This window comes from Salmo trutta, chromosome 27 (assembly GCF_901001165.1).
Source record: "Salmo trutta chromosome 27, fSalTru1.1, whole genome shotgun sequence".
NCBI lineage: Eukaryota > Metazoa > Chordata > Actinopteri > Salmoniformes > Salmonidae > Salmo > Salmo trutta.
In genome coordinates, this window is record NC_042983.1 from 15,515,866 (window position 1) to 15,543,069 (window position 27,204).

Sequence of the window (27,204 nt, forward strand, 5' to 3'; positions counted from 1 at the left end):
ATGTAGGTTTACCCTGGCATGATGTTTTGATAACCGTGTAAATCTCTCAAGGACAAGGTGACTTTTATCAATATAATCGCCCCCAAAAATGAAACGCTGATTAGCTGCTAATGTAGCTATCATAAAGAACTACAAATGCCATTATGATCTGGACGAGACTGTTGAATCGAGGCAAATGTAAGAATCTCTGGATTAACTATCTAATGTTAGCTAAATTTAGTAATGAATACATTTGGTAAATGTATTTAAATTGACAATTCTTTGAACTGACTTGTGCAAGTTTTAAATTGACACAATACCTGTTAGCAAAGGTGTAACTATAGATGACATGCAGGCGCTTGCAGGGATTTGTAGTCTTACATGATGTCGACTTTGATGCTAATTAGCATTTTCGAATAGGAGAGCTGACTATATTGATAGAAGTCACCTTGTTCGAGAGAGATTTACATGGTTATCAAAACGTCCCGCCAGGGTAAGCCTTCACGAAACACAGCCCTTATTTTAAATGTTTCTAAAATTCCCTATGGAAAAAAATTAATGGGTGAAAAACGATTGGAACCATTTCCCTATTTGACCGCTAGGGTTTATGGGTATTATGACACCTCCACGGTGGGGCTCTATTTGGATGGAGATACCGTTATTTGAAAATTCTCATAATTATTTCAACTTTGGGATACAAACCTTAGTTGATGGTGGTACCAATAAAATGCTTATAAGTCATGGTTTACAAAACTCTTCACTTTACTCCTCTCAGTCTCCGCTAGCAAATATTTTTGTAGGCAGCTGATGCTGATGGACTGGACATCGATTAGTTAGAATAGCATAGTTTACTGGTCAATGACAGATGTCAACTCGGGATAAATCAAGGAGCAGTATCTAGCTCTAGTATCTAGCTCTATTTGACTAATAGACGACTGTTAATGAAGATAAGCTCGTTTATCGGGTGCTTTTCGAGCACTCTTAGTTTAGTGGAGTCACCTGGAAAGCTAGCTAGTTATCCAGGTAGGAAGAGATAGCTAACGTTATCTAGCTAGCAAGATGCGTCGTTATGCTAGCTGGAGATGATAGCTAGCTATGTCGTGTATGTTTTGACCATAGCATTAGCCAGTAGCTAAGGGCTAGTCTAGCTAGCAGGAATTATCAGCTAATAACGCTAGCTAGCTAGTTGGGGGGTACTACGTTGCTTTTTCCTGTGGATTTCATCTTGCCAGTCCGGGAGAATGGAGGTTACGGATGACGACGTGCCCCTCATCCTGACCTGGGATGATCCGACCAGCGGTCTGTTGAGCGAGGAGACAGAGAGGGGAGACGAGAGTAAGTTTTTGTTGACATCTACATTTTACTGCGTAGCTAGCTGACCCAGCTAGCAAACGTTAGATATCAAAGGTGGCTGCAGCCCGTGACAAATCTAATTGCATTTAGCACAGCATATTCATAATGGCTATCGTCATTTTTAGGATTTGTCTTTTGTAATCTGTTTTAACTTTTCTTGTCTCATAATAATGATCATTAGTTTACTTGCTAGGCGCTCAGCTTCAGTCTTATAATTCTATTCTATTATTTCTAATGTTCAGCATAGATTGGGCAGCAGGTATCCTAGTGATTTAGAGCGTTGGACTAGTAACCGAAAGGTTGCTAGTCGAATCCCCGAGCTGACAAGGTTGAAATCTGTCGTTCTGCCTCTGAACAAGGCAGTTAACCCACTGTTCCTAGGCCGTCAATGTAAATAAGAATTTGTTCTTAACTGACTTGCCTAGTTAAATAATTTTTAAAATCAGATTATATGGAACAACTATGAACTGTTCAGAGCCTTATTGTTTTGGTGACCTGTCCTGTTTGGGGTTGTTGGTTGATGATCAAATCAAATTTGTATTAGTCACATGCGCCGAATACAACAGGTAGACCTTACAGTGAAATGCTTATTTACGAGCCCTTAACCAACAGTGCAGTTAAAAAAAAAACGGATAAGAAATAAAAGTAACAAGTCAATAAAAACAGCAGTAAAATAACAATAGTGAGACTATATACAGGGTGGTACCAGTACAGAGTCATGTAGGTGGAGTTATTAAAGTGACTATGCATAGATGATGACAACAGAGAGTAGCAGCTGTGTAAAAGAGGAGGGGGGGGGGCAATGCAAATAGTCTGGGTAGCCATTTGATTAGATGTTCAGGAGTCTTATGGCTTGGGGGTAGAAGCTGTTTAGAAGCCTCTTGGACCTAGACTTGGCGCGCCGGTACAGCTTGCCGTGTGGTAGCAGAGAGAACAGTCTATGACTAGGGTGGCTGGAGTCTTTGGCAATTTTTAGGGCCTTCCTCTGACACCGCCTGGTATAGAGGTCCTGGATGGCAGGAAGCTTGGCCCCAGTGATGTACTGGGCCGTTCGCACTACCCTCTGTAGTGTCTTGTGGTTGGAGGCCGAGCAGTTGCCATACCAAGCAGTGATGCAACCCGTCAGGATGTCTTTATCACGGAATAAGATACATGGTTGAGTTTGATGTAATTTGAAATCTTACAAACAGGGTTGTCAAACTAATAATATAATTTATTGAAAAAAGTTTTTTTTATTTTTAACATCTTTTATCTAAATGGGTAAACAAATTTTTTTTTCGTGTTCATATATGTTGGAGTATAGATCCTATTTTACATAATCAAAGCTGTTTGTGTTGTGCCAACAATCGGTGAGGCACGACATGCTATTGAATACAGGGTGGGTGGGTGTCTTGTTTTTGCTACTAAAGTTTTAACGTTCAAATGGTACCATAAAGATGGTTAGAGGTCCATACATCAGAGAATGTTGGGAATATCCATTGTTTTAAATTGAATGGTGAATCTTCTATCGGAAACCTATTGAAATCATAGTGTGTTTTGAGTTCACAAGTACTACAGTTGCCATGGCGCCCTAGTAGCAGCCTAAGCAGAGAGCTCCTGTAAATATGAACATATTTAATTATTTGTAAGTCTTTTTAATAGTGTGTTTTATCAGGTGTTTTGTTTTTGACTGGCTGGTCAGCTCTTTTTGGCTTGGCTTATTATTATTTTTTCGAATGATGCACCTGGAGACAGCACTGTACCAGCTTTTTTTGTTTCACCTGGTTGCTGGTTCCTGATCTTTTGATAACATCAATTGAAGAGTCAAATGAAGCTTGAGAGGAATGGGAGATGCAGTGCTGAAGCAAAGGGGTTGTAGTGAGGATGACTGGCTTGTACTCTGAACTGTGTGTGGTGAGCATCCTGCCTCCCTTAGCTGCTGAGTCATCACCCAAGTGGGTGCCATGCATTGTGAAGGAAGAGAAGTCCAGTAGCTACACAACTCAGGCTGGTTCCCAGAGTAGCCCTCTACAAGATCAACACCAGACTCCATCTTCATCAACCATCTCCCTGAGCACCTTCCTCTGATCAAGCCATGAACTGTCCCTCCATCTTTGGAGGATGCATGCACTCAAAGACTTGGCATCTATTATTGGTTGACCCAACTATACAGTAGCTAGGCTACTCACGATGATGTATTGGTTGACATAACTATACAGTAGCTAGGCTACTCATGATTATGCATTGGTTGACATAACTATACAGTAGCTAGGCTACTCATGATTATGCATTGGTTGACATAACTATACAGTAGCTACACTACTCATGATTATGTATTGGTTGACCTAACCATTTTTTTACCTTTATTTAAATAGGCAAGTCAGTTAAGAACAAATTCTTATTTACAATGACGGCCTAGGAAAAGTGGGTTAACTGCCTTGTTCAGGGGCAGAACAACAGATTTTTACCTTGTCAGCTCGGGGATTAGATCTAGCAACCTTCCGGTTACTAGTCCAATGCTCTAACCACTAGGCTACCTGCCGCTACTATACAGTAGCTAGGCTACTCATGATGATGCTTGTTTGTTTTTTGCTTTTGAATCGCTTTGAGATTGTTATGAAAAGCACGATAGCAATGTAATTTATTTTTATTATAGAAATACAGTGCATTCGGAAAGTATTCAGACCCCTTCCCTTTTTCCAAATGAAGTTACATTATAGCATTATTCTAAAATGGATTAAATAAAAAAAAATGTCCTCATCAATCTACAAACAATACCCCATAATGACAAAGCGAAAACAGGTTTTTAGAAATGTTTGCAAATGTATTAAAAATAAAAAACAGAAACCTTATTTACGTAAGTATTCAGACCCTTTGCTATGAGACTCGAAATTGAGCTCAAGTGCATCCTGTTTCCATTGATCATCCTTGAGCTGTTTCTACAACTTGATTGGTGCCACCTGTGGTAAATTCAATTGATTGGACCTGATTTGGAAATGCACACACCTTTCTATATAAGGTCCCACAGTTGACAGTGCATGTCAGAGAAAGAATTGTCCGTAGAGCGCCGAGACAGGGTTGTGTCAAGGCATAGATCTGGGGAAGGGTACCAAAACATTTCTGAAGCATTGAAAGTCCCCAAGAACACAGTGGCCTCCATCATTTTTAAATGGTAGTAGTTTGGAACCGCCAAGATGGGAGAACCTTCCAGAAGGACAACCATCTTTGTAACACTCCACCAATCAGGCCTTTATGGTAGAGTGGCCAGATGGAAGCCACTCCTCAGTAAAAGGCGCATGACAGCCACTTGGAGTTTGCCAAAAGGCACCTAAAGGACTCTCAGACCATGACAAACAAGATTTTCTGGTCTGATGAAACTAAGATTGAACTCTTTGGCCTGAATGCCAAGCGTCACATCTGTAGGAAACCTGGCACCATCCATCCCTACGGTGAAGCGTAGTGGCAGCATCATGCTGTGGGGCTGTTTTTCAGCGGCAGGGACAAGAAAACTAGTCAGGGTTGAGGAAAAGATGAACGGACCAGAGTATAGAGAGATCCTTGATGAAAACCTGCTCCAGAGCACTCAGGACCTCAGAGTGGGGTGAAGGTTCACCTTCCAACAGTACAATGACCCTAAGCACACAGCCAAGACAATGCAGGAGTTGCTTCGGGACAAGTCTCTAAATGTCCTCGAGTGGCCCAGCCAGAGCCTGGACTTGAACCCGATCGAACATCTCTGGAGCGACCTGAAAAATAGCTGTGCAGCGACGCTCCCCATCCAACCTGACCGATCCAACAAAATGTGGAAAAAGTCAAGGGGTCTGAATACTTTCCGAATGCACTGTATAGGTAATAGAATAGGCTTTCCCATTCAAGTTGTCATTCGACGGTGGGTGGACCGATCGGCAATCTTTCTAGTAGTAAATGGAAGTTAAAATTTCAATTCATTTTCAATGGTATACCAGCTAAATAGCAGTGGTCTGAAGGGATGGCAGGTAGCCCAGCAGTTAAGCGCATCGGGCCAGTAACCGAAAGGTCGCTGGTTTGAATCCCCAAGCCGACTATGTGAAAAATCTGTCTGTGCCCTTGAGCAAGGCACTTAACCCTAATTGCTACTGAAAGTTACTCTGGATAAGAGCGTCTGCTAAATTACTCAAATGTAAATGGGATAAGTCCATTTTATGAATTCTGTTTCTATGATTGAATTGACACCCACCCTGTATTTAAGAATATGCTGTGTCTCAACCAATAAGGGCACCACACAAACACCTCAGATGATCTAATGTGAAAATAAGAACAATCTGAGTTTAGGTGTTTTTAGGTAATTGGAGTTAAAATGGCTATAAAATAAAAACATTTTGAAGAAATTATCAAAATGTTTGACAACCCTGTTTGTAAGCCTTCAAATGATATCAAACTCAACCGTTTATCTTTTTCAGTGATGAAGACATGGATGTCTCATGGTAGGGCGGGGTATGCAAAATGGGTGTACTTTGAGCAAAATCTCTTTCTGACCACTATTACCATGGGCAAACATGTATGAAAAGATTCATTCATATATAAAGGTATGCAATCAGAAAGGGATTGAAATCATATGGAACGACCATGAACCAAAGAGTACAGAAGCAAATGCATCTACATGAACAGCGTCTGTAAATTATTTGAAGGTAAAATAACAACCCCTTCTAGGACACTCACCAGAGAGGCAGCTCCTCTGCAAGCTGAGGTTAGGTTTTGGCTGACGGCAGTACGGTTCGAGGGTATGGTAGTTTGGGAGGTTCTGCTGATTGTCATCAGAGCAGATAAACGCAGCGCTGGCTTGCTCCTCTGTCGCTTTAAATTAGAAGAGAGAGGTGTCCCCCTGACCCAGAGATTGTGTTTGTGTGTCTCTCCACTTCAGTAATCCTGTAGCCTTTGTACCTCACACACACACACACACACACACACACACACACACACACACACACACACACACACACACACACACACACTGCAGACTGCCTCTCACATACACACTGGAAACTGCAGCATCAGCAGAGGCAGATACCTCTGTGTCTGCCCCCCACCCGCAGCGCACACAGGGCAGTGTGTGTGTGTGTGTGTGTGTGTGTGTGTGTGTGTCTCTCTCTCTCTAGGGCCCCCCGGGCCTCTCTCTCTGTGTGTGTGTGTGTGTGTGTGTGTGTGTGTGTGTGTGTGTGTGTGTGTGTGTGTGTGAGAGAGCTCCTCTGGAAGTGGACAGGAAAAGGACTGGTGTTTTTCCAGGATATCTGGAGTGGGAGGAGGGCTGACTACCCTGAGGCCTGGGAGGAGAAGTTTGTTCCACAGGCAGTAGAGAGCAGGACACAGCAAAAGGAGGCCTGCTCTAAAACACACAGCCTTGAGCAGACCGTCACTCAGGCTCCGGCTCACGACAGGACATGATCCAGCTGCTGGCTTTGTTCTTGTGATTTAGCCTAGTTGGAGAAGCCACTGTGGAGGAAAGAGAGGATTTCTGTAGTATTTTCCTCTTAGCCCAGAGGACTGACCAGGACTGCCCTGTGTGTGTTTGTATGGGCCTGTGGAGCCACAGGCAGGCACGGGGCCTGACCTCAGTGCGTTGTTGACGGGCGCTCTGAATGTTTTATTGTTCTGAAAAACAAACGAGTGGCTGGGACTTTACCCACAGACAGTGCTATTAGGACAACAGCAGATACTAGGCCACTTCATTATCACCACGTAGCCAGAGGCCTGAGAGAACAGGAACCTCACCAGGATTATTATCACTCAGCTGGAGTTTGATCTCTACACAGCAGCAGACTGAGCTCGGAACACGCTACTGTCACAGCACCTGAATAGGCTTCCGTGTGCAGGATCTGACTGGCTGACAGCTGGCTGGCATAATATCGATGACTCCTGCCTACTTGGCACTCAGATCCAGTGATCACAGATGTCTGTCTATAATTCCTAAGGAGAGGAGGAGACATCTACACATCAACTAAGGATTTTACTGCTTGGTTTTATGAGGATTTTATTTTTAAATACGTTTTTAGATCTGTCTTTTTTGTTAGTCAATGGTTAGCTGGTTGTATATTATCTTTAGTAAGCATGACTTAAAGTTGGATTCAAATATGGGTTGGGTTGATTTGAAGGATTATTTATATCGTTGTGTCAGAGACTGAAGTCATATTATAAGTACTTAGGGTAAGTTTAAGACGGTAGTTTAGATTTTCCTCAGCCTGCTAAGGCTCCAGACAGCCAAACCAGACATCGCACGGATCTAATCAGGACCTTCTTCATTCTCCGTCTGGTGTCTCTCACCATCAGGAGGTGACCTCACTTCCTGTCTATAACTTGAAGGACACTCCTCACGGATCTAATCAGGACCTTCTTCATTCTCCGTCTGGTGTCTCTCACCATCAGGAGGTGACCTCACTTCCTGTCTATAACTTGAAGGACACTCCTCAATCTAACATCAGTGAAGAGGGGCGTTGTCGATTATAAAAGTGATCCATGTGCACAGAGAGCAGAACTGAGCTCAAAGGTGAAACTGCACTGAGCGGAGAGAGGGAGGAGCCCAGAGAGGGAGAGAGGAAGGGAAAACGAGGTTAAGAGAAGCGAAAGAGGGTAAGAGAAGTTGTAACTCCAGAGAGTGTGACTGTGCATTCTGGACTCCCTAGTCTCCCAGGCTGAGGTAGGCTGTTGAGGTAGGCTGCTGACAGAGGCTGTGGGATCCTACCCTAGCCCTTTGACTGAAGAGAGACCCCTGGATGGTTCATCTGTCCACCAGCTGTCATCAGACGCTCGAGCAACGTTTGTTTTTCATTGAATGGTTTGTTTGTTCCTGGGACAGAGGACATACCTGTCTCTAAGAACACAGGGTACACCTGCTCTGCGTGTGTCTGGAACTCTGAGCTGTGGTGAACCTTTGTCTGGGGATCCCTGTGGGGGATCTGATTTTACATTGTCTCTCTGACGTGTGTCCATGTGCAGTGGAATGTTAGCCCGTGCGTGTCCCTGGAGGCGCGAGGACGCTGGACCTGTGAACTGTGAATGACACACACACTGCTTTAGCGGACCAAGTCCCCAAACACACAAACTCCTGGACCACTGGTAGCTAGCAGAGCCATGGAGTGTTCGGCCGTGCAGACAGAGACTCCTGGTATCCATGACAACAGTGTAGAGTTGACCCTGGAGGAGAGTCCGGTCCTCATCTCCTCATTCTGCACCGAGCTACAGCTAGATAGCGTGGGTATGTGTGGGCGTGTGGGCGCGTGTGTGTGTGTGTGTGTGTGTGTGTGTGTGTGTGTGTGTGTGTGTGTGTGTGTGTGTGTGTGTGTGTGTGTGTGTGTGTGTGTGTGTGTGTGTGTGTGTGTGTGTGTGTGTGTGTGTGTGTGTGTGTGTGTGTGTGTGTGTGTGTGTGCGTGTGTGTGCTTGCGTGTAGGATATGTTGTGAACATGCAGGATACAGTGCTGTTGAAGCCGTCCCACCAGTTTGTCTACTCTAGTGTGTATTATCTTCGTAATAGTATAGGAAACGACTAAATATATCTGTCAGGTTTTGGAGGCTCTTTAATTATTTTGTATTAACGAATGAATAATGTTGTGGTTGTTCCTTCTGTGTAGATGGAGGAGGGGGGTATGACATAGTGAATAACCAGGTGATACCAACACCGGGGCCACCACCAAACTACAGATCACACAATGCCTCACTTCAACAAAGCTGGGAGATTAACTACCAGGAAGCAGCCATCTATCTACAGGTACAAAATACAGACACACACACACACACACACACACAGCCATTTTGGCATGTTGGCTAGCTAGACTATATTACTGTCTACGTAGTATTTACTTTAAAAGTTAGATGGTAATGATTAGCTACATTATAATGTTAGGAGTTGTAAGCTGACTGTAAGAAAGCCTAGCTATGGTGGGACACATCAGCATCTTCTGACAGGTAGATCATGTGAGTTTGTGCTAAACCTTTTGTGTACTGTCGTGTCTATGACTACCATTAAATGTGAAGACTTATTTCATCAAATCAATTCTCTATGTGTAATTATTATTACGTGAGTAAACTAATCAGGTCAACTTTAATTAACTAGGAAGTCGGGCACCACGGGAAATTGTTTAGAGTCTCTATTTCCCCACTCGACTCTTCAGATATTTTCATAACTTATCAAAACAGTTGCTTATTAATGAATTATTATTACCTCATCAGTTCTCATTACTGAACGTCGCAAACCCTTGGATATCTGCATGAACCCTAGCCTAAATGATAAATCAGTGATATACAAATTGGCTTAATTATTTATTTACTAACTAACTAAATAATTACAGAAATATATAACAAACAAACAGTAGATATTTGGGTTACTACATGATACAAAGAAAAAGTCCCTAGCGGACGAAGCCGATATGACAGCTTGGTAGACAAAGGGGTGGGGACTGAGAAAGAGCGGGAAAGACAAAATGGATTCTCCACACAGTTGATAATTATATTAATTGAAATGCTAATCCTTTGCACATGAACGGCCGCTCATTCGAGAATAATTGCAATGTATATATTCACACCCGTATGTCGTTGTTGTCTTCTCTGTTGGAATCGCCGGTCCGTCTGCTGGAGAGTCAGTTAACCAGAGACTCTCTGATGAACTTCCCCAGAAGTCCCAATGTCCTATGTGGTTGTAGCTTTCTCCGCGGCTCTGGATAGTGTCTGTTGTAATGGATACGTAAGGCCTACAGATCGTTGCATAGTATAGATGCTTCCGCGGTTGTCGGTATTCTCGTACTAGGCTTACGTAATTTCCAGCTGCAGACTAGTAATTATACGTCTAGGATTTGCTCTTATTCTGTAGTGATTGATAGTCTCAGAGCTTAACCATTTCCAGCCGTGTAGCCAAAACTACAGCTGTATGGTCTCAGTGGCCTATAGCGTTGTAGTTCTTAACCATTTCAACATGTAGCGTCAGCTCCATATCTTCTGGTCGAATGTACATTTCGCAGGAGTGGGTTTAATAAACTTCTGAGAAAAGAGCAGTCCATGACGCTGACGTAATGTCTATGCTCACGTGGGCGTGGCCATTGATTTAGTTAACTTTATATGAAAACCCATGTTTTCTCATTTAGAAGGTTAACATCACATTACATCTCTTCACAAATAGTTTCATGTTTAATCACATACGTTTCACAATATTAAACCTGATAGCTGGGAAATGTACACTAAGAGATACAGTTATGTGTTTCCTGTCTTCATGAGATCACCAAGTGAAACACAGACTGTCTTTTAAGTGTCCACGGACCACTCCCACATTCTCAAAAATATAAATATTGTTTAATTATTCAAACTTTCGACGTCCAAGTGTCTCTCTGTGTTCCACAGTTTACATTCCAACCTCGAACACTACAGAGCATAGGGGCAGCGTATTTTATGACCGACCATAAAACAGCCGACTTCCCGCTCTCCCTCTCTACGAGAGAGTGCACGCTGTAGAGCGGACCCACTGTAACCTGATCCTTCAGATGGTCACAGGAGAGTTATGACAGTACATTTTGTTTGTAGCTATAGGTATAGCTCAGGTGAATGGTAGAGAGCTGTAGAACAAATGTATCATTTTCACACTTGTATTATTTAACAAAATTTCGATGTGTGTGTGTGTGGTCGGTCCATAGGAAGGAGAGAACAATGATAAGTTCTTCACACACCCTCGGAATCCAAAGGCGCTGGCAGCATACTTGTTTGCTCACAACCACCTGTTCTACATGATGGAGCTGCTAACAGGACTCCTACTGATGGTGCTGTCTCTCTCTGAGGCTCCCGCTGTACCATCACTACGCCTGGATGTTTATGTACGTACACACTGCCACACACACTGCCATACACACTGCCACGGGTTCACACCACTCTGGACCTGCTGGGTTAGGGTTAGAGGTCAGAGGTTAGGGGTGAAAGGCTAAAGGATGTGTTCTGTCTCTGTAGGTCCACGCCACTCTGGAGTTATTGGCTCTGGTTATGGTGGCGTTTGAACTCTGCATGAAGCTGCGCTGGCTCGGCTTCCACACATTCATCAGACACAAGAGGACCATGGTGAAGGTACATACACACAACTTTATAGGAGCATCCCAAGCAGTGCATATAGATTGCAAACAAGAGTGGTCCCAGAATAGATTCCTGAGAGACCCCGTGAGACCCTATATACTCACAAGAGTGACACATTATTGCCTGTCAGTTAGATGGTTTACAAACAGTTATAGTTTCAGCATTTCATATGACTGACAGTTGGTCTTTGCTGTGTGTAGACGTGTGTGTTGCTGCTCCAGTTTGTGGAGGCCATAGTAGTTCTGATCCGGCAGACGTCACACTTGCGTGTGACCAGAGCTCTCAGACCCATTTTCCTGGTGGACTGCAGATACTGTGGTGCCGTGCGCAGGTACACACACACACACACACACACACACACACACACACACACACACACACACACACACACACACACACACACACACACACACACACAGCACAGATACATCACATACACACCTTTACCTGTATTACCTCGCACTGCTTTGTTGTTTCCAAAGTGTGAATAACTGTTGTGTGTTGTCACCCTCTTGTCCAATCAGAAACCTGCGTCAAATCTTCCAGTCCCTTCCCCCTTTTATAGATATCCTGCTGCTGCTGCTCTTCTTCATGGTCATCTTCGCCATCCTGGGTGAGACACACAAACACACACATCTTGGCTGTTCATCGAAGTTGATAATGACATTAATCCTAAATGACAATCCTCGAAGAGCCTCCAAAAACATTGGACAACAGTGGAAATTATATGATCTTACAAACAACTGTACCTTGAAATCTAAAACAAAATCTAAATTCAATTATGTTCTATTATGCCTGTCTGAGTATGGATCTGTTCTTTCTCTCTACAGGCTTCTGTCTGTTCTCCCCTAACACTTCTGATCCAGTAAGTGAAACAGTTTGACTCAGTATGTTGTGCCTCTGTAGACTGCTAGTTGTGGTGCTAACTGGAGGGGACTGTCTCAAACTGTTTTGTCTGGCTTTTCTTTTCTCAGTACTTCAACACTCTGGAGAACAGCATCGTTAGTCTTTTTGTGTTACTGACCACCGCAAAGTAAGACTTGCTCATCTACCACACACCATAACTCCTGCTTTATACACCTGTGTCTCTAATAGTCTGAAATGTTTCATGCTCTGTGACTGTTGTGATTGTAATACTCTCTCAAGACAGCGTAGTGACTGTTGTGATTGTAATACTCTCTCCAGACAGCATAGTGACTGTTGTGATTGTAATACTCTCTCAAGACAGCGTAGTGACTGTTGAGATTGTAATACTCTCTCAAGACAGCGTAGTGACTGTTGAGATTGTAATACTCTCTCAAGACAGCGTTGTGACTGTTGAGATTGTAATACTCTCTCAAGACAGCGTAGTGACTGTTGAGATTGTATTACTCTCTCAAGACAGCGTAGTGACTGTTGAGATTGTAATACTCTCTCAAGACAGCGTTGTGACTGTTGAGATTGTAATACTCTCTCAAGACAGCGTAGTGACTGTTGAGATTGTATTACTCTCTCAAGACAGCGTAGTGACTGTTGTGATTGTAATGCTCTCTCAAGACAGCGTAGTGACTGTTGTGATTGTAATGCTCTCTCAAGACAGCATAGTGACTGTTGTGATTGTAATGCTCTCTCAAGACAGCGTAGTGACTGTTGTGATTGTATTACTCTCTCAAGACAGCATATTTTCTGAGATGTGAGATAATTAACTTGCTATATCTGTAGTATCTCATAGCTTTGGAATCGTGACATTACATACTTTCGAGGAAAATAGCCACGTTTCTCAACATATAGACTAACTTTGAGAAGGGATTGCGTGACGATGAGCTTAGCAACCACGTGGCACAGCATGACAACGTGAGTGCGATTGGTCGACAGTCTGCTGGTTGGGGCGTTATACGTTCCTTCAGCAATTTAGATTCCTATCTTCTTTCTATAATATCTCTGGCAACGGCACCATGCAATGCACCCTGGACTAATGAGGCAGACAATTAGGAAAAATGTGCTAGACCATCCATTAACCTCCCTGGGCAAGCGTCCCACCTAGTCAACAGCCAGTGGAATCGCGTGGCGCGAAATACAAATACCTCATAAATGCTATAACTTCAATTTCTCAAACATATGACTATTTTACACCATTTTAAAGACAATACTCTTGTTAATCTAACCACACTGTCCGATTTCAAAAAGGCTTTACAGCGAAAGCAAAACATTAGATTATGTCAGGAGAGTACCCTGCCAAAAATAATCACACAGCCATTTTCAAAGCGTGCATATATGTCCCAAAAACCAAAACCACAGCTAAATGCAGCACTAACCTTTGATGATCTTCATCAGATGACAATCCTAGGACATTATGTTATACAATACATGCATGTTTTGTTCAATCAAGTTCATATTTATATCAAAAACCAGCTTTTTACATTAGCATGTGATGTTCAGAACTAGCATACCCACCGCAAACTTCCGGTGAATTTACTTAATTACTCATGATAAACGTTCACAAAATACATAACAATTATTTTAAGAATTATAGATACAGAACTCCTTTATGCAATAGCGGAGTCAGATTTTAAAATAGCTTTTCGGCGAAAGCACATTTTGCAATATTCTGAGTAGATATCACGGCTAGCTAATTTGACACCCACCAAGTTTGGCCCTCACCAAACTCAGATTTACTATAAGAAAATTGGATTACCTTTGCTGTTCTTCGTCAGAATGCACTCCCAGGACTTCTACTTCAACAACAAATGTTGTTTTGGTTCGAAATAATCCATAGTTGTATCCAAATACCTCCGTTTTGTTCGTGCGTTCAGGTCAGTATCCGAAGGGTGACGCGTGAGCGCATTTCGTGACAAAAGAAATTAAAAATATTCCATTACCGTACTTCGAAGCATGTCAAACGCTGTTTAAAATCAATTTTAATGCGATTTTTCTCGTAAAATAGCGATAATATTCCAACTGGGCGATGTTGTATTCGTTCAAAGACTGAAAAAAAAACATGGAGTCCTCTCGTGGACGCGCACTCCAGTGTCATTGTTCCATGCCTGACCACTCACAAAAACTCCTGCTATTTTTAGCCCAGACATTTACATTTACATTTAAGTCATTTAGCAGACGCTCTTATCCAGAGCGACTTACAAATTGACTGCAGAGACGTCATTCCACTTTCTGGCGCCTTCTGAGAGCCAATGGAAGCCTTAGAAAATGTCACGTTACAGCAGAGATGCTGTATTTTTGATAGAGATGCCCTAGAAGGAGAACAAATTGTCTGACAGGGCACTTCCTGTATGGAATCTTCTCAGGTTTTGGCCTGCCATATGAGTTCTGTTATACTCACAGACACCATTCAAACAGTTTTAGAAACTTTAGAGTGTTTTCTATCCAAATCTACTAATTATATGCATATTCTCGTTTCTGGGCAAGAGTAGTAACCAGTTTAAATCGGGTACGTTTTTTATCCGGCCGTGCAAATACTGCCCCCTAGCCCCAACAGGTTATATTACACATTTCTCGAGGTAGGAATATCATAAAAATATAATCAATGGCTCATTCGAGAAAAGACATCCGAGTTACGACATCAGTCAGTATTGAAATCTGACATGTATGATAGACGTTTTTGCAATCTAAAAGTCGTATTCCTTATTAACTTCCAGTGTAGTGAGAGCGACTTTATCACAGTGCTACGACATACCATCCGGATTTCTGCCTGCTTGAACGCCAATAGCTCAGAGGGTCATGAAAACATGAAATGACCCAGGGAATCGATAGAACATCACTCAAAATGGGTGAACCTTTCCTTTAAGTACTTTACACCACTGAACAGCGTAGTGCTTGCTGAGATTGTATTACTCTCAAGACTGTATAGTACCTAATGAGATTGCTGGTGTCCTGTTTCCTCTAGCTTCCCAGACGTGATGATGCCAGCATACTCTAGGAACCGTTGGTCCTGTGTCTTCTTCATCGTCTACCTTTCCATTGAACTCTATTTCATCATGAACCTGGTACATACACACACACATGCTGTTGTTTCCTCCCTGTGTACCTTTTGGCCATGGTTTGACAGTGTGTTTGTGTTGCAGCTTCTGGCAGTGGTGTTCGATACATTTAACGGTGTTGAGAAGATGAAGTTTAAATCTCTGATGCTCCACAAACGCTCCGCTATCGACCATGCCTTCCAACTGCTGGTCAGCAGACAGGTACACATACACACACCCAGGTAGTGTCGGTAAGCTGTTGTAATTTATGTGTAACTGTTGCGTTTCGTGCGTGTGTATTTGCTCCTTAGAGGCCAATGGGTGTGTCTCTGAAGCAGTTTGATGGTCTAATGCGTTTCTACAGACCCCGTATGTCTGCCAGAGACCGCTTCCTCACATACAAGGCCCTAAACACTGCAGGAGCACCCATGCTCAGGTAACACACACACACACATACTGTATGAGCACACACATACTATAAATGTTGTTTTTTTAAAGAGGTGTGTGTGATGTTCTGTTGCAGCCTAGATGACTTCTATAAATTCTATGAAGTAATTGGCCTCAAATGGAAGGTAAGCCTAACACACACACAAATACACAGTTCACATATGTCTCTGTGTGGATTTACCTATATCTATTCTCCCCTATTTATTTGGACAGTGAAGCAAACATTTTTACATTTGGCTTTATACTCCAGCATTTTAGATTTGAGATTAAATGTTTCATATGAATTTCTCCTTTTATTCTTGGGTATTTTCATACATACACTACATGATTTTGGAACATCTCATTCCAAAATCATTGGCATATGGAGTTGGTCCCCCCTTTGCTGCTATAACAGCCTCCACTCTTCTGGGAAGGCTTTCCACTAGATGTTGGAACATTGCTGCGGGGACATGCGTCCATTCAGCCACAAGAGCATTAGTGAGGTCGGGCACTGATTTTGGGTGATTTTGCCTGGCAAGCAGTCGGTGTGCTAATTCATCCTAAGGGTGTTCGATGGGGTTGAGGTCAGGGCTCTGTGCAGGCCAGTCAAGTTCTTCCACACCGATCTCGACAAACCATTTCTGTATGGAGCTCGCTTTGTGCACGAGGGCATTGTCATGCTGAAACAGGAAAGGGCCTTGCCCAAACTGTTGCCACAAAGTTGGAAGCATAGAATCGTCTAGAATGTCATTGTATGGTGCACCGTTAAGATTTCCCTTCACTGGAACTAAGGGGCCTAGCCCGAACCATGAAAAACAGCCCCAGACCATTATTCCTCCACCAAACTTTATAGTTGGCACTATACATTGGTGCAGGTAGCGTTCTCCTGGCATCCGTCAAAAACCCAGATTTGTCAGTTGGATTGCCAGATGGTGAAGCGTGATTCATCACTCCAGAGAGCGTGTTTCCACTGCTCCAGAGCTTTACACCACTCCTGCTGACGCTTTGCATTGCGCATGGTGATCTTAGGCTTGTGCGCGGCTGCTCGGCCATGGAAACCCATTTCATGAAGCTCCAGACGAACAGTTCTTGTGCTGACATTGCTTCCAGAAGCAGTTCGGAACTCGGTAGTGAGTGTTGCAATTAACGACAGATGATTTGTATGTGCTTCAGCACTCGGTGGTCACGTTCTGTGAGCTTGTGTGGCCTACCACTTCGCTGCTAAGCCGTTGTTGCTCCTAGACGATTCCACTTCACAATACCAGCACTTACTGTTTACCGGGGCAGCACTATGAGGGCTGAAATTTGATGAACTGACTTGTTTGGAAAGGTGGAATCCTATGACGGTGCCACATTCAAAGTCACTGAGCTCTTCAGTAAGGACATTTTAATGCCAATGTTTGTCTATGGAGATTGCATGGTTGTGTGCTTGATTTTATACACCTGTCAGCAACGTGTATGGCTAAAATAGCCAAATCCACTCATTTGAAAGGGTGTACTTTTGTATATATAGTGTATCTGTTTTACCGTTTAGAAATGAAAGTACTTTATGTACCTAGTCCCCCCCATTTTTGAAAACGTATTGTTTTCGTAAGTATTTGGTTATGTTGTGCCCAATTAAGATTAAAGGGATATTTTGGGATTTTGGCAATGAGGCCATTTCTACTTCCCCAGAGTCAGCTAAACTCATGGTTACCTAGTTCCTCATTGTTATGTCTCGTGTCCAGTTAGAAGGAAGTTAGAGGTAGTTTCACAAGCCAATGCTAACCAGTGTTCGCACAATGACTTAAAGTCTATGGGTATCTGATAGCGTGCTAGCAGATACACATAAACTTCCAGTCATTGCGCTAAAGCTACTTAGCAATTAGGCTAGCGCTAGTTACCAATTTCCTTCAAACTGCATGCAGAGACATACAAATGGTATCGACGAGTTCATCTGACTCTGGGGAAGTAGATAAAGGGCTACATTGCCAAAATCCTGAAGTATCACTTTAATCTTAATTGGGCACAACATAATCTGAAACACAACAAAACAAAATCCAAATGCATCCAACAAGTTTGTAGAGACACAAGCTTGATATAATCATTGTGTGCTAGGAATGTGGGACCAAATACTAAACTTTTGACTACTTTCATACATATATAAGTGAATTTCTCCAAATACTTATAGCACCATCAAATGGGGGGACTAGATACATAAAGTGCTTTCATTTCTAAACGGTAAAACAGATACAGTTGAAGTCGGACGTTTACATACACTTAGGTTGGAGTCATTAAAACTCATTTTTCAACCACTCTACAAATTTCTTGTTAACAAACTATAGTTTTGTTTCAGTTTCTGATAGAATAATTGACATCATTTGAGTCAATTGGAGGTGTACCTGTGCCTCTTTGCTTGACATCGTGGGAAAACCTAAAGGTATCAGACCTCAGAAAAAAAATTGTAGACCTCCACAAGTCTGGTTCATCCTTGGGCGCAATTTCCAAAAGCCTGAAGGTACCACGTTCATCTGTACAAATAATAGTACGCAAGTATAAACACCATGGGACCACGCAGCCGTCATACCGCTCAGGGAGGAGACGCGTTCTGTCTCCTAGAGAGGAACGTACTTTGGTGCGAAAAGTGCAAATCAATCCCAGAACAACAGCAAAGGACCTTATGAAGATGCTGGAGGAAACGGGTACAAAAGTATCTATATCCACAGTAAAATGAGTTCTATATCAACATAACCTGAAAGCCACTCAGCAAGGAAGAAGCCACTGTTCCAAAACCGCCATAAAAAAGCCAGTCTACGGTTTGCAACTGCACATGGGGACAAAGATTGTACTTTTTGGAGAAATGTCCTCTGGTCTGATGAAACAAAAATAGAACTGTTTGGCCATAATGACCATCGTTATGTTTGGAAGAAAAAGGGGGAGGCTTGCAAGCCGAAGTACACCATCCCAACCGTGAAGCACAGTGGTGGCAGCATCATTTTGTGGGGATGCTTTGCTGCAGGAGGGACTGGTGCACTTCACTAAATAGATGGCATCATGAGGGAGGAAAATTATGTGGATATATTGAAGCAACAGCTCAAGACATCAGTCAGGAAGTTAAAGCTTGGTCGCAAATGGGTTTTCCAAATGGACAATGACCACAAGCATACTTCCAAAGTTGTGGCAAAATAGCTTAAGGACAACAAAGTCAAGGTATTGGAGTGGCCATCACAATGCCCTGACCTCATTCCCAAAGGAAATTTGTGGGCAGAACTGAAAAGGCGTGTGCGAGCAAGGAGGCCTACAAACCTGACTCAGTTACACCAGCTCTGTCAGGAGGAATCAGCCAAAATTCACCCAAATTATTGTGGGAAGCTTGTGGAAGGCTACCTGAAATGTTTGACCCAAGTTAAACAATTTAAAGGCAATGCTACCAAATACTAATTGAGTGTATGTAAACTTCTGACCCACTGGGAATGTGATGAAAGAAATAAAAGCTGAAATAAATCATTCTCTCCACTATTATTCTGACATTTCACATTCTTAAAATAAAGTGGTGATCCTAACTGACCGAAGACAGGGAATTTTTACCAGGATTAAATGTCAGGAATTGTGGAAAAACTGAGTTTAAATGTATTTGGCTAAGGTGTATGTAAACTTCCACCTTCAACTGTATGTATGACAATACGAAACATTTGGTCTCCAATCCAAAATGCTGGAATATAGAGCCAAATCAAAAGTTTTAGCTCCATTGTCTAATATATACTGATGTGTGCCTGCGTGCGTGTGATTGTACTCTAGGCACGGCGGAGCGGGGAACACTGGTTTGATGATCTTCCACACACTACTTTTCTTATCTTCAAAGGTGACTTGTATTTTTCCCTTCTTTCTTCCATCGCATCCACTGCTGTGTTCCTCTTCTCTTATCTGAGGTGACTCAGACTGACTGACATCCTTCTTGTTAATGTTTCTACCAGGCATCAACCTGCTGGTCAAGTCTAAAGCCTTCCAGTACACCATGTGTAAGTAGACATCCATTATTAGTAGTATTAGCTATAGTACTATCATCTGTGTTGTAAACCTAGGACCAAACTTAACTCTCGGACAGGACTAACCCTAGGACACATTTAACTCTCCTCTCTCTCCTCTGTAGATGTGGTGGTGGCTGTCAACGGAGTGTGGATCCTCGTAGAAACCTACATGTTGAATAGTAACTAAACCTATTCCCAGACTATAAAGTACTTTTAATGCAGATTCCCTGTTATGCATGATTTTTAATTCAGGACTAGGCTTAATCTGGGTCCAGGAAATCGTCCCTAAGTGTCAAGTAGAGACCTACAAATTGAACAGTAAGGTTGTCTCTGATCTCTGTCCCCTCCCTCTGCAGGTGGATTCTCCTCGTCCAGAGTAGTCCCCTGGAGCTACATTGTCTTCCTCACAAGTGAGATCACGCACAAACAGACACACAGAGAGCCACATCCTTTTTGTCACTAGTGAGAACACACATTTTTACTCCACTCGCTCTCCTTTGTTCCGTCTCGCTCTTTTTCAATCTCTAGTCTATGGGGTGGAGGTGTTGTTGAAGGTAACGGGCATGGGACCGTTGGCCTACTTCAGCTCCGGCTGGAACCTGTGAGTACTGACCATTAAACCCTTAACGCCTTACCCCTAACCCTCAACCCTTAGCTTGTCCAATGTGTTTATTCAGTAGCATAATAGCCGTCAATGTCTCTGTGTTCGCCTCACCAGGTTTGACTTCTCTGTGACGGTGTTTGCCTTTCTGGGCTTGATTGCCCTAGCCTTCGACATGGAGCCCTTCTACTTCATTGTGGTGCTCAGACCGCTGCAGCTACTCAGGTGGGTTATTTTGTTAGGTGCATATATGTGTGTTACCTGTATGTAGATTCATAAATATTGTGTTGATCATCACGTCTTAAGTATGTGCACTCTATCAGGTTGTAAGTGTGTGTACTCTCTTAGGTTGTTTAAGATAAAGCAGAGGTATCGTAACGTGTTGGACACCATGTTTGAACTCTTCCCGAGGATGGCAAGGTAACAACTTTTCCCCCTGAACCATAACCCACTATATTTACATACAACGCATGTACAGTTGAAGTCAGAAGTTTACATATACTTAGGTTGGAGTCATTAAAACTCGTTTTTCAACCACTCCACAAATTTCTTGTTAACAAACTATAGTTTTGTCAAGTCGGTTAGGACATCTACTTTGTGTATGACACAAGTAATTTTTCCAACAATTGTTTACAGACAGATTATTTAACTTAACTGTATCACAATTTCAGTGGGTCAGAAGTTTACATACACTAAATTGACTGTGCCTTTAAACATCTTGGAAAATTCCAGAAAATGATGTCATGGCTTTAGAAGCTTCTGATAGGCTAATTGACAACATTTGAGTCAATTGGAGGTGTACCTGTGGATGTATTTCAAGGCCTACCTTCAAACTCAGTGTCTCTTTGCTTGACATCATGGGAAAATCAAAATAAATCAACCAAGACCTAAAAAAAAAATTGTAGACCTCCACAAGTCTGGTTCATCCTTGGGAGCAATTTCCAAACGCATGAAGGTACGTTCATCTCTACAAACAATAGTATGCAAGTCTAAACAACATGGGACCACGCAGCCGTCATACCGCTCAGGAAGGAGACACGTTCTGTCTCCTAGAGATTAACGTACTTTGGTGCGAAAAGTGCAAATCAATCCCAGAACAACAGCAAAGGACCTTGTGAAGATGCTGGAGGAAACGGGTACAAAAGTATCTATATCCACAGTAAAACTAGTCCTATATCAACATAACCTGAAAGGCCACTCAGCAAGGAAGAAGCCACTGTTCCAAAACCACCATTAAAAAAGCCAGACTGTGGTTTGCAACTGCATATGGGGACAAAGGTCATACTTTTTGGAGAAATGTCCTGTGGTCTGATGAAACAAAAATAGAACTGTTTGGCCATCATTATGTTTGGAAGAAAAAGGGGGGGGCTTGCAAGCTGAAGAACACCATCCCAACCGTGAAGCATGGGGGTGGCAGCGTAATTTTGTGGGGGTGTTTTGCTGCAGGAGGGACTGGTGCACTTCACTAAATAGATGACATCATGAGGGAGGAAAATGATGTGGATATATTGAAGCAACAGCTCAAGACATCAGTCAGGAAGTTAAAGCTTGGTCGCAAATGGGTCTTCCAAATGGACAATGACCCCAAGCATACTTCCAAAGTTGTGGCAAAATGGCTTAAGGACAACAAATTCAAGGTATTGGAGTGGCCATCACAATGCCCTGACCCCAATCCCATAGGAAATTTGTGGGCAGAACTGAAAAAGCGTGTGTGAGCAAGGAGGCCTACAAACCTGACTCAGTTACACCAGCTCTGTCAGGAGGAATGGGCCAAAATTCACCCAACTTATTGTGGGAAGCTTGTGGAAGGCTACCCGAAACGTTTCACCCAAGTTAAACAATTTAAAGGCAATGCTACCAAATACTAATTGAGTGTATGTAAACTTCTGACCCACTGGGAATGTGATGAAAGAAATAAAAGCTGAAATAAATCATTCTCTCTACTATTATTCTGACATTTCACATTCTTAAAATAAAGTGGTGATCCTAAAACAGGGCATTTTGTACTAGGATTAAATGTCAGGAATTGTGAAAAACTGAGTTTAAATGTATTTGGCTAAGGTGTATGCAAACTTCTGACTTCAACTGTATGAACCTTGTGTAAAATCCTAGTTAATAAGAACTTGTATGTGTTCTCAGCCTGGGGCTGACATTGATCATCTTCTACTACTCCTTTGCCATTGTGGGGATGGAGTTCTTCGCTGATGTAGTTTACCCTAACTGCTGCAAGTGAGTCACGAATACACTCTTACACCCAGTTCACTCACACACTAACCTGTCAGTCTAACCTGACACTTTGTTCAAAGCAGAGCCTACCACAGACTAAGAATACTAGAAAAGAGATTGGTGCTCCAGTAATATGACGGCCATCTTGGTCAGAGTGGTTCACATAGGTTCCAGTTTGTCTCCCTTCTCTCTCTCGTTCTCACAGTACCAGTACAGTAGCAGATTCATACAGGCAGATCAATGTAACCATAGGCAATAGGACGGTGCTGGATGAGGGCTACTACTATCTCAACAACTTCGACAACATTCTCAGCAGCTTTGGTAAACACACACACAGTAGTCAATACTAGGCAGTTCCCTATATACTATTTTGTTATATAATAAACGGATAGATTTTGATGTCGGATTCAGCATCTCTCTCTCTCTTTCTCTCTCTCTCTCTCTGCAGTGACTCTGTTTGAGCTGACTGTGGTAAACAACTGGTACATCACCATGGTAAGACTCTTCCTTCTCACGCTGTATGCTGTCTGATTAAACCTCTGCTGCTGCCTGACTGTCAAGCTTGTCCAAGTTACTGAGGTTGATTGACAGCTGCTGTCCCCTACCCAACAGGAAGGAGTGACCTCCATGACAACTCACTGGAGCCGCCTCTACTTCATGACCTTCTACATTGTCACCATGGTGAGAGGTGTGTGTGTGTGTGTGTGTGTGTGTGTGTGTGTGTGTGTGTGTGTGTGTGTGTGTGTGTGTGTGTGTGTGTGTGTGTGTGTGTGTGTGTGTGTGTGTGTGTGTGTGTGTGTGTGTGTGTGTGTGTGTGTGTAATTTTCTCTGTCCTCTCTAGGTGGTGATGACCATCATTGTTGCCTTCATCCTGGATGCGTTTGTGTTCCGTATGAACTACAGCCGGAAGAACAAAGAACCATTGTTAGATCCTGAGGGTAAGTGTGTGCATGCGTGCAATGAACAATGTTAGTAAGATGAGAACGGTGTAGTGTTTGAGATGTGTGTAACGATGGTGTGTTTTTGTGTTGTAGATCAGAACGCTGTAGTGTTTGAGATGTGTGTAACGACGGTGTGTTTGTGTGTTGTAGATGAGAACGGTGTAGTGTTTGAGATGTGTGTTGTAGATGAGAACGCTGTAGTGTTTGAGATGTGTGTTTGTGTGTTGTAGATGAGAACGCTGTAGTGTTTGAGATGTGTAACGATGGTGTGTTTGTGTGTTGTAGATGAGAACGCTGTAGTGTTTGAGATGTGTGTAATGATGGTGTGTTTGTGTGTTGTAGATGAGAACGGTATAGTGTTTGAGATGTAACGATGGTGTGTTTGTGTGTTGTAGATGAGAACGGTATAGTGTTTGAGATGTGTGTAACGATGGTGTGTTTGTGTGTTGTAGATGAGAACGGTATAGTGTTTGAGATGTAACGATGGTGTGTTTGTGTGTTGTAGATGAGAACGGTATAGTGTTTGAGATGTGTGTAACGATGGTGTGTTTGTGTGTTGTAGATGAGAACGGTATAGTGTTTGAGATGTAACGATGGTGTGTTTGTGTGTTGTAGATGAGAACGGTATAGTGTTTGAGATGTGTGTAACGATGGTGTGTTTGTGTGTTGTAGATGAGAACGGTATAGTGTTTGAGATGTGTGTAACGATGGTGTGTTTGTGTGTTGTAGATGAGAACGGTATAGTGTTTGAGATGTAACGATGGTGTGTTTGTGTGTTGTAGATGAGAACGGTATAGTGTTTGAGATGTAACGATGGTGTGTTTGTGTGTTGTAGATGAGAACGGTATAGTGTTTGAGATGTAACGATGGTGTGTTTGTGTGTTGTAGATGAGAACGGTATAGTGTTTGAGATGTAACGATGGTGTGTTTGTGTGTTGTAGATGAGAACGGTATAGTGTTTGAGGCAGAGGTGAGTCGTGACGAGGCGTTGGCTACGCTGGAGCTTTATAAGCAGACGTGCCCTGGACTCTCCTCACTCAACTCTCTACAGGGAGTACTGGTGGCCATGGACCGCAGCGGGGTGAGAACACACACAGACCTACACTCACAAATAGACAGACACACACACTCGCTCACACAGCTTCACAAACCTGCCCCGTCCTACACTCTCAAAAATATAGACTGGTGTGTGTGTGTGTGTGTGTGTGTGTGTGTGTGTGTGTGTGTAGAGCTCGTCTCTGGTGTACCTGGGTCGGAGGTCGCGGACCAAGAGTGACCTCAGCATGAAGATGTATGAGGAAGAGATCCAGGTGAGCCTCACGCTGCCATGACAACCAGAATCCTGCTGACTGCTCCATGCTAGATTTGTCACTTTAAATAAGACTTTAGCTAACATGACCTAGCTACAAAGGTGATGTTGATCTTGCCTTTTCTACCAGAGGAGGCTGGTGGAAAGATCAGTAGGAGGACAGGCTCAGTGTAAAGACTGGCATGGAATGAATGGACCAGTATCAAACATATACTTTGTTCCATTACAATGAGCAGGTCCTCCTATAGCTCCTCCCACCAGCCTCTTCTGTTGTCTAGCGAATTGGATTACAAATTAGTATGATATTTCTGATGTCAGCTGTGACAAGAAAAAAAAAGAATTGTATGATTAATGTGTTATTGGTGTGTGTGTGTGTGCAGGAGTGGTATGCTGAGTACTCCAGAGAGAACCTACCCCAGTCAGACCGAAGCCTAGTGGAAAGAGAGCTGGAAATCCCTCCTCCCTGCCCTGATCCTGAACCTGAATCCCAGCTCAACTCACAAGGACCACTTAGTATTAACTAACACTCACTGTTTCGCTCTCTCTCTCACACACACACACACCTCTTTAACTTCAGTCATCATGTCACAGAGCACTCTGAACTTAATGGTGATTGTCTTCCACAATGACAAGACAGAGAACCCCTCAAGTCTCTGTCTCCTTCGCTTCTTCCCCCTCCTCCCATCCTGAGAAGTGTACTCTAGCAGCTTGGTCAGACAGATGTGATGGTGTCACTGAACTACAGCCTGGATCCTGGACCTTTTGAGATGCAGCAGGGATTTCTGTTGATATGAATCATGTTCTCTATCCGAATGGATCTGTGTTCAAACAGGTTTAACAGCTTTATCTAACCCCAACCCTGACAGGACCTTAGTCTGCTGATGCATTGACAGTCGAAGCAGAGCATCGATTTAGGGGTTAAAGGGCAGGGTTTTTAAGGGTCAGAGTTAGGCCCTCTAGCTGTGAGACAGAGAGCTAATGTTCAAGGCCACCACAGGAGTACGAGGAGCCACTAGGATGGACTTGGAATTTCACACTGCTCTTCTTCACTGCTCTGACCACAGAGGACACACGTCTGGACAGTGAAAAGACACATACCTGTAGGTGAATACCAGGCTGCCTGTAGATACATACAAACTCACACGATCCCGCCCCATCTGCCAGCACTAAGCTAAGCCCCCTCAACAGCCACTATGCCCACACCCCACAAACCCCCCGACCCAACACACCCAACACACACCTCAAACCCCTGCACATGTCCAATAACCTACAGCTATATCTTCTAGCCAGCGTTTGAACAAACCTAAGAGAACACTTTACTTTTATAACTTGTTATTCTGTAAGTGTATTATAATGTATTTGGTGTATTAAATGAGGAATCATTTAAATGCATTGTTCACTTTGCCAAGTGTATTTGTGTAGCTACCTTTGCTTTAAAGTGGCAGGGTTCAGACTAGCCCTGAGACATGGCTATAGACACCTATGGTATTTTAACCATCTTCTCTGTGTGGATGTTACAGGAAGGATTTTGGATGTTTTTATTTATATCTTAAACGGGTACAATACACAATAATCACCATCTCAGAACTTAGACATGAGTCTATGCATAAGTGCTTTTTACCCTGATATCACCTTCCTTAATGCATACACACACACACAGCCCAGACAGTTTCAACAAGAGAATCCTTTACCAAAGGTGCTTTTTATATGCAACAATTTCACCTGCAAATATCTGTCAGAGACGATAATGTACTACCGCTATAGCGATCGTACATCTGTAGTAGTAAAATAATACAATTCCTTGATAAAAATGTGTAACATTGTTTGATGCAACTGCATAAAGTAGCTTGTTTAGGGCCATCTTCAAATGATTTAAATAGCTGCACCTTGCTGTTTCACGATTGGTTCCCCTTCTCAGAAGTTGGAACTATATAGGTGCTTCTAAGCCATATTATTTGAAATTCATTAGGAAATCGAAATGATCGATGTGTTGCAAAGAGCATTTTATTAAAAACATTTTTTTTTAAAGTATCTTTTCCCAATTTCGTGGTACCCAATTGGTAGTTAGTCTTGTCTCATCGCTGCAACTCCCGTACGGACTCGGGAGAGGCGAAGGTCGAGAACAGTGCGTCCTCCAAAACACAACCCAACCGCACTGCTTCTTGACACAATGCCTGCTTAACCCGGAAGCCAGCTGCACCAATGTGTCGGAGGAAACACCGTACACCTGACCACCGTGTCAGCCTGCACTGCACCCGGCCCGCCACAGGAGTCACTGGTGCGCGGTGGGACAAGGACATCCCTGCCAATTGTGCGCCGCCCCATGGGTCTCCCGGGTTGTGGCCGACTGCG

At 43.0% G+C, this 27,204-nt stretch overlaps 1 protein-coding gene and 1 long non-coding RNA gene across 5 annotated transcripts; one reads left to right on the forward strand and one right to left on the reverse strand.

The window, feature by feature from the left end:
• Positions 1-727: 727 nt before the first annotated feature.
• LOC115164415 (uncharacterized) lies at positions 728-6,215 on the reverse strand. Its single transcript, XR_003869914.1, has 2 exons — positions 6,010-6,215; positions 728-1,280 (listed from the first exon to the last, which is right to left on the reverse strand). It is a non-coding gene; the product is annotated as an uncharacterized LOC115164415 (long non-coding RNA).
• Positions 1,203-26,866, forward strand: LOC115164413 (two pore calcium channel protein 1). Of its 4 annotated transcripts, none has more exons than XM_029716859.1 (27): positions 1,203-1,314; positions 8,914-9,050; positions 10,963-11,139; positions 11,270-11,383; positions 11,590-11,720; positions 11,914-12,002; positions 12,220-12,254; positions 12,364-12,422; positions 15,270-15,369; positions 15,448-15,564; positions 15,654-15,778; positions 15,866-15,914; positions 19,546-19,609; positions 19,722-19,766; positions 19,898-19,954; positions 20,132-20,185; positions 20,304-20,376; positions 20,494-20,601; positions 20,725-20,796; positions 22,516-22,605; positions 22,808-22,923; positions 23,051-23,097; positions 23,215-23,283; positions 23,444-23,540; positions 24,485-24,624; positions 24,773-24,853; positions 25,233-26,866. In XM_029716859.1, the coding sequence occupies exons 1-27, from the start codon at positions 1,221-1,223 to the stop codon at positions 25,374-25,376; spliced, it is 2,484 nt and encodes an 827-aa protein (XP_029572719.1). In that variant the 5' UTR covers positions 1,203-1,220; the 3' UTR covers positions 25,377-26,866. The 4 variants fall into 4 exon arrangements, with proteins under 4 accessions (XP_029572719.1, XP_029572720.1, XP_029572718.1 ...); XM_029716858.1 differs by lacking the exon at positions 1,203-1,314 and adding an exon at positions 6,533-8,539; XM_029716861.1 differs by lacking the exon at positions 1,203-1,314 and adding an exon at positions 8,447-8,535.
• The last annotated feature ends 338 nt before the right edge of the window (positions 26,867-27,204 follow it).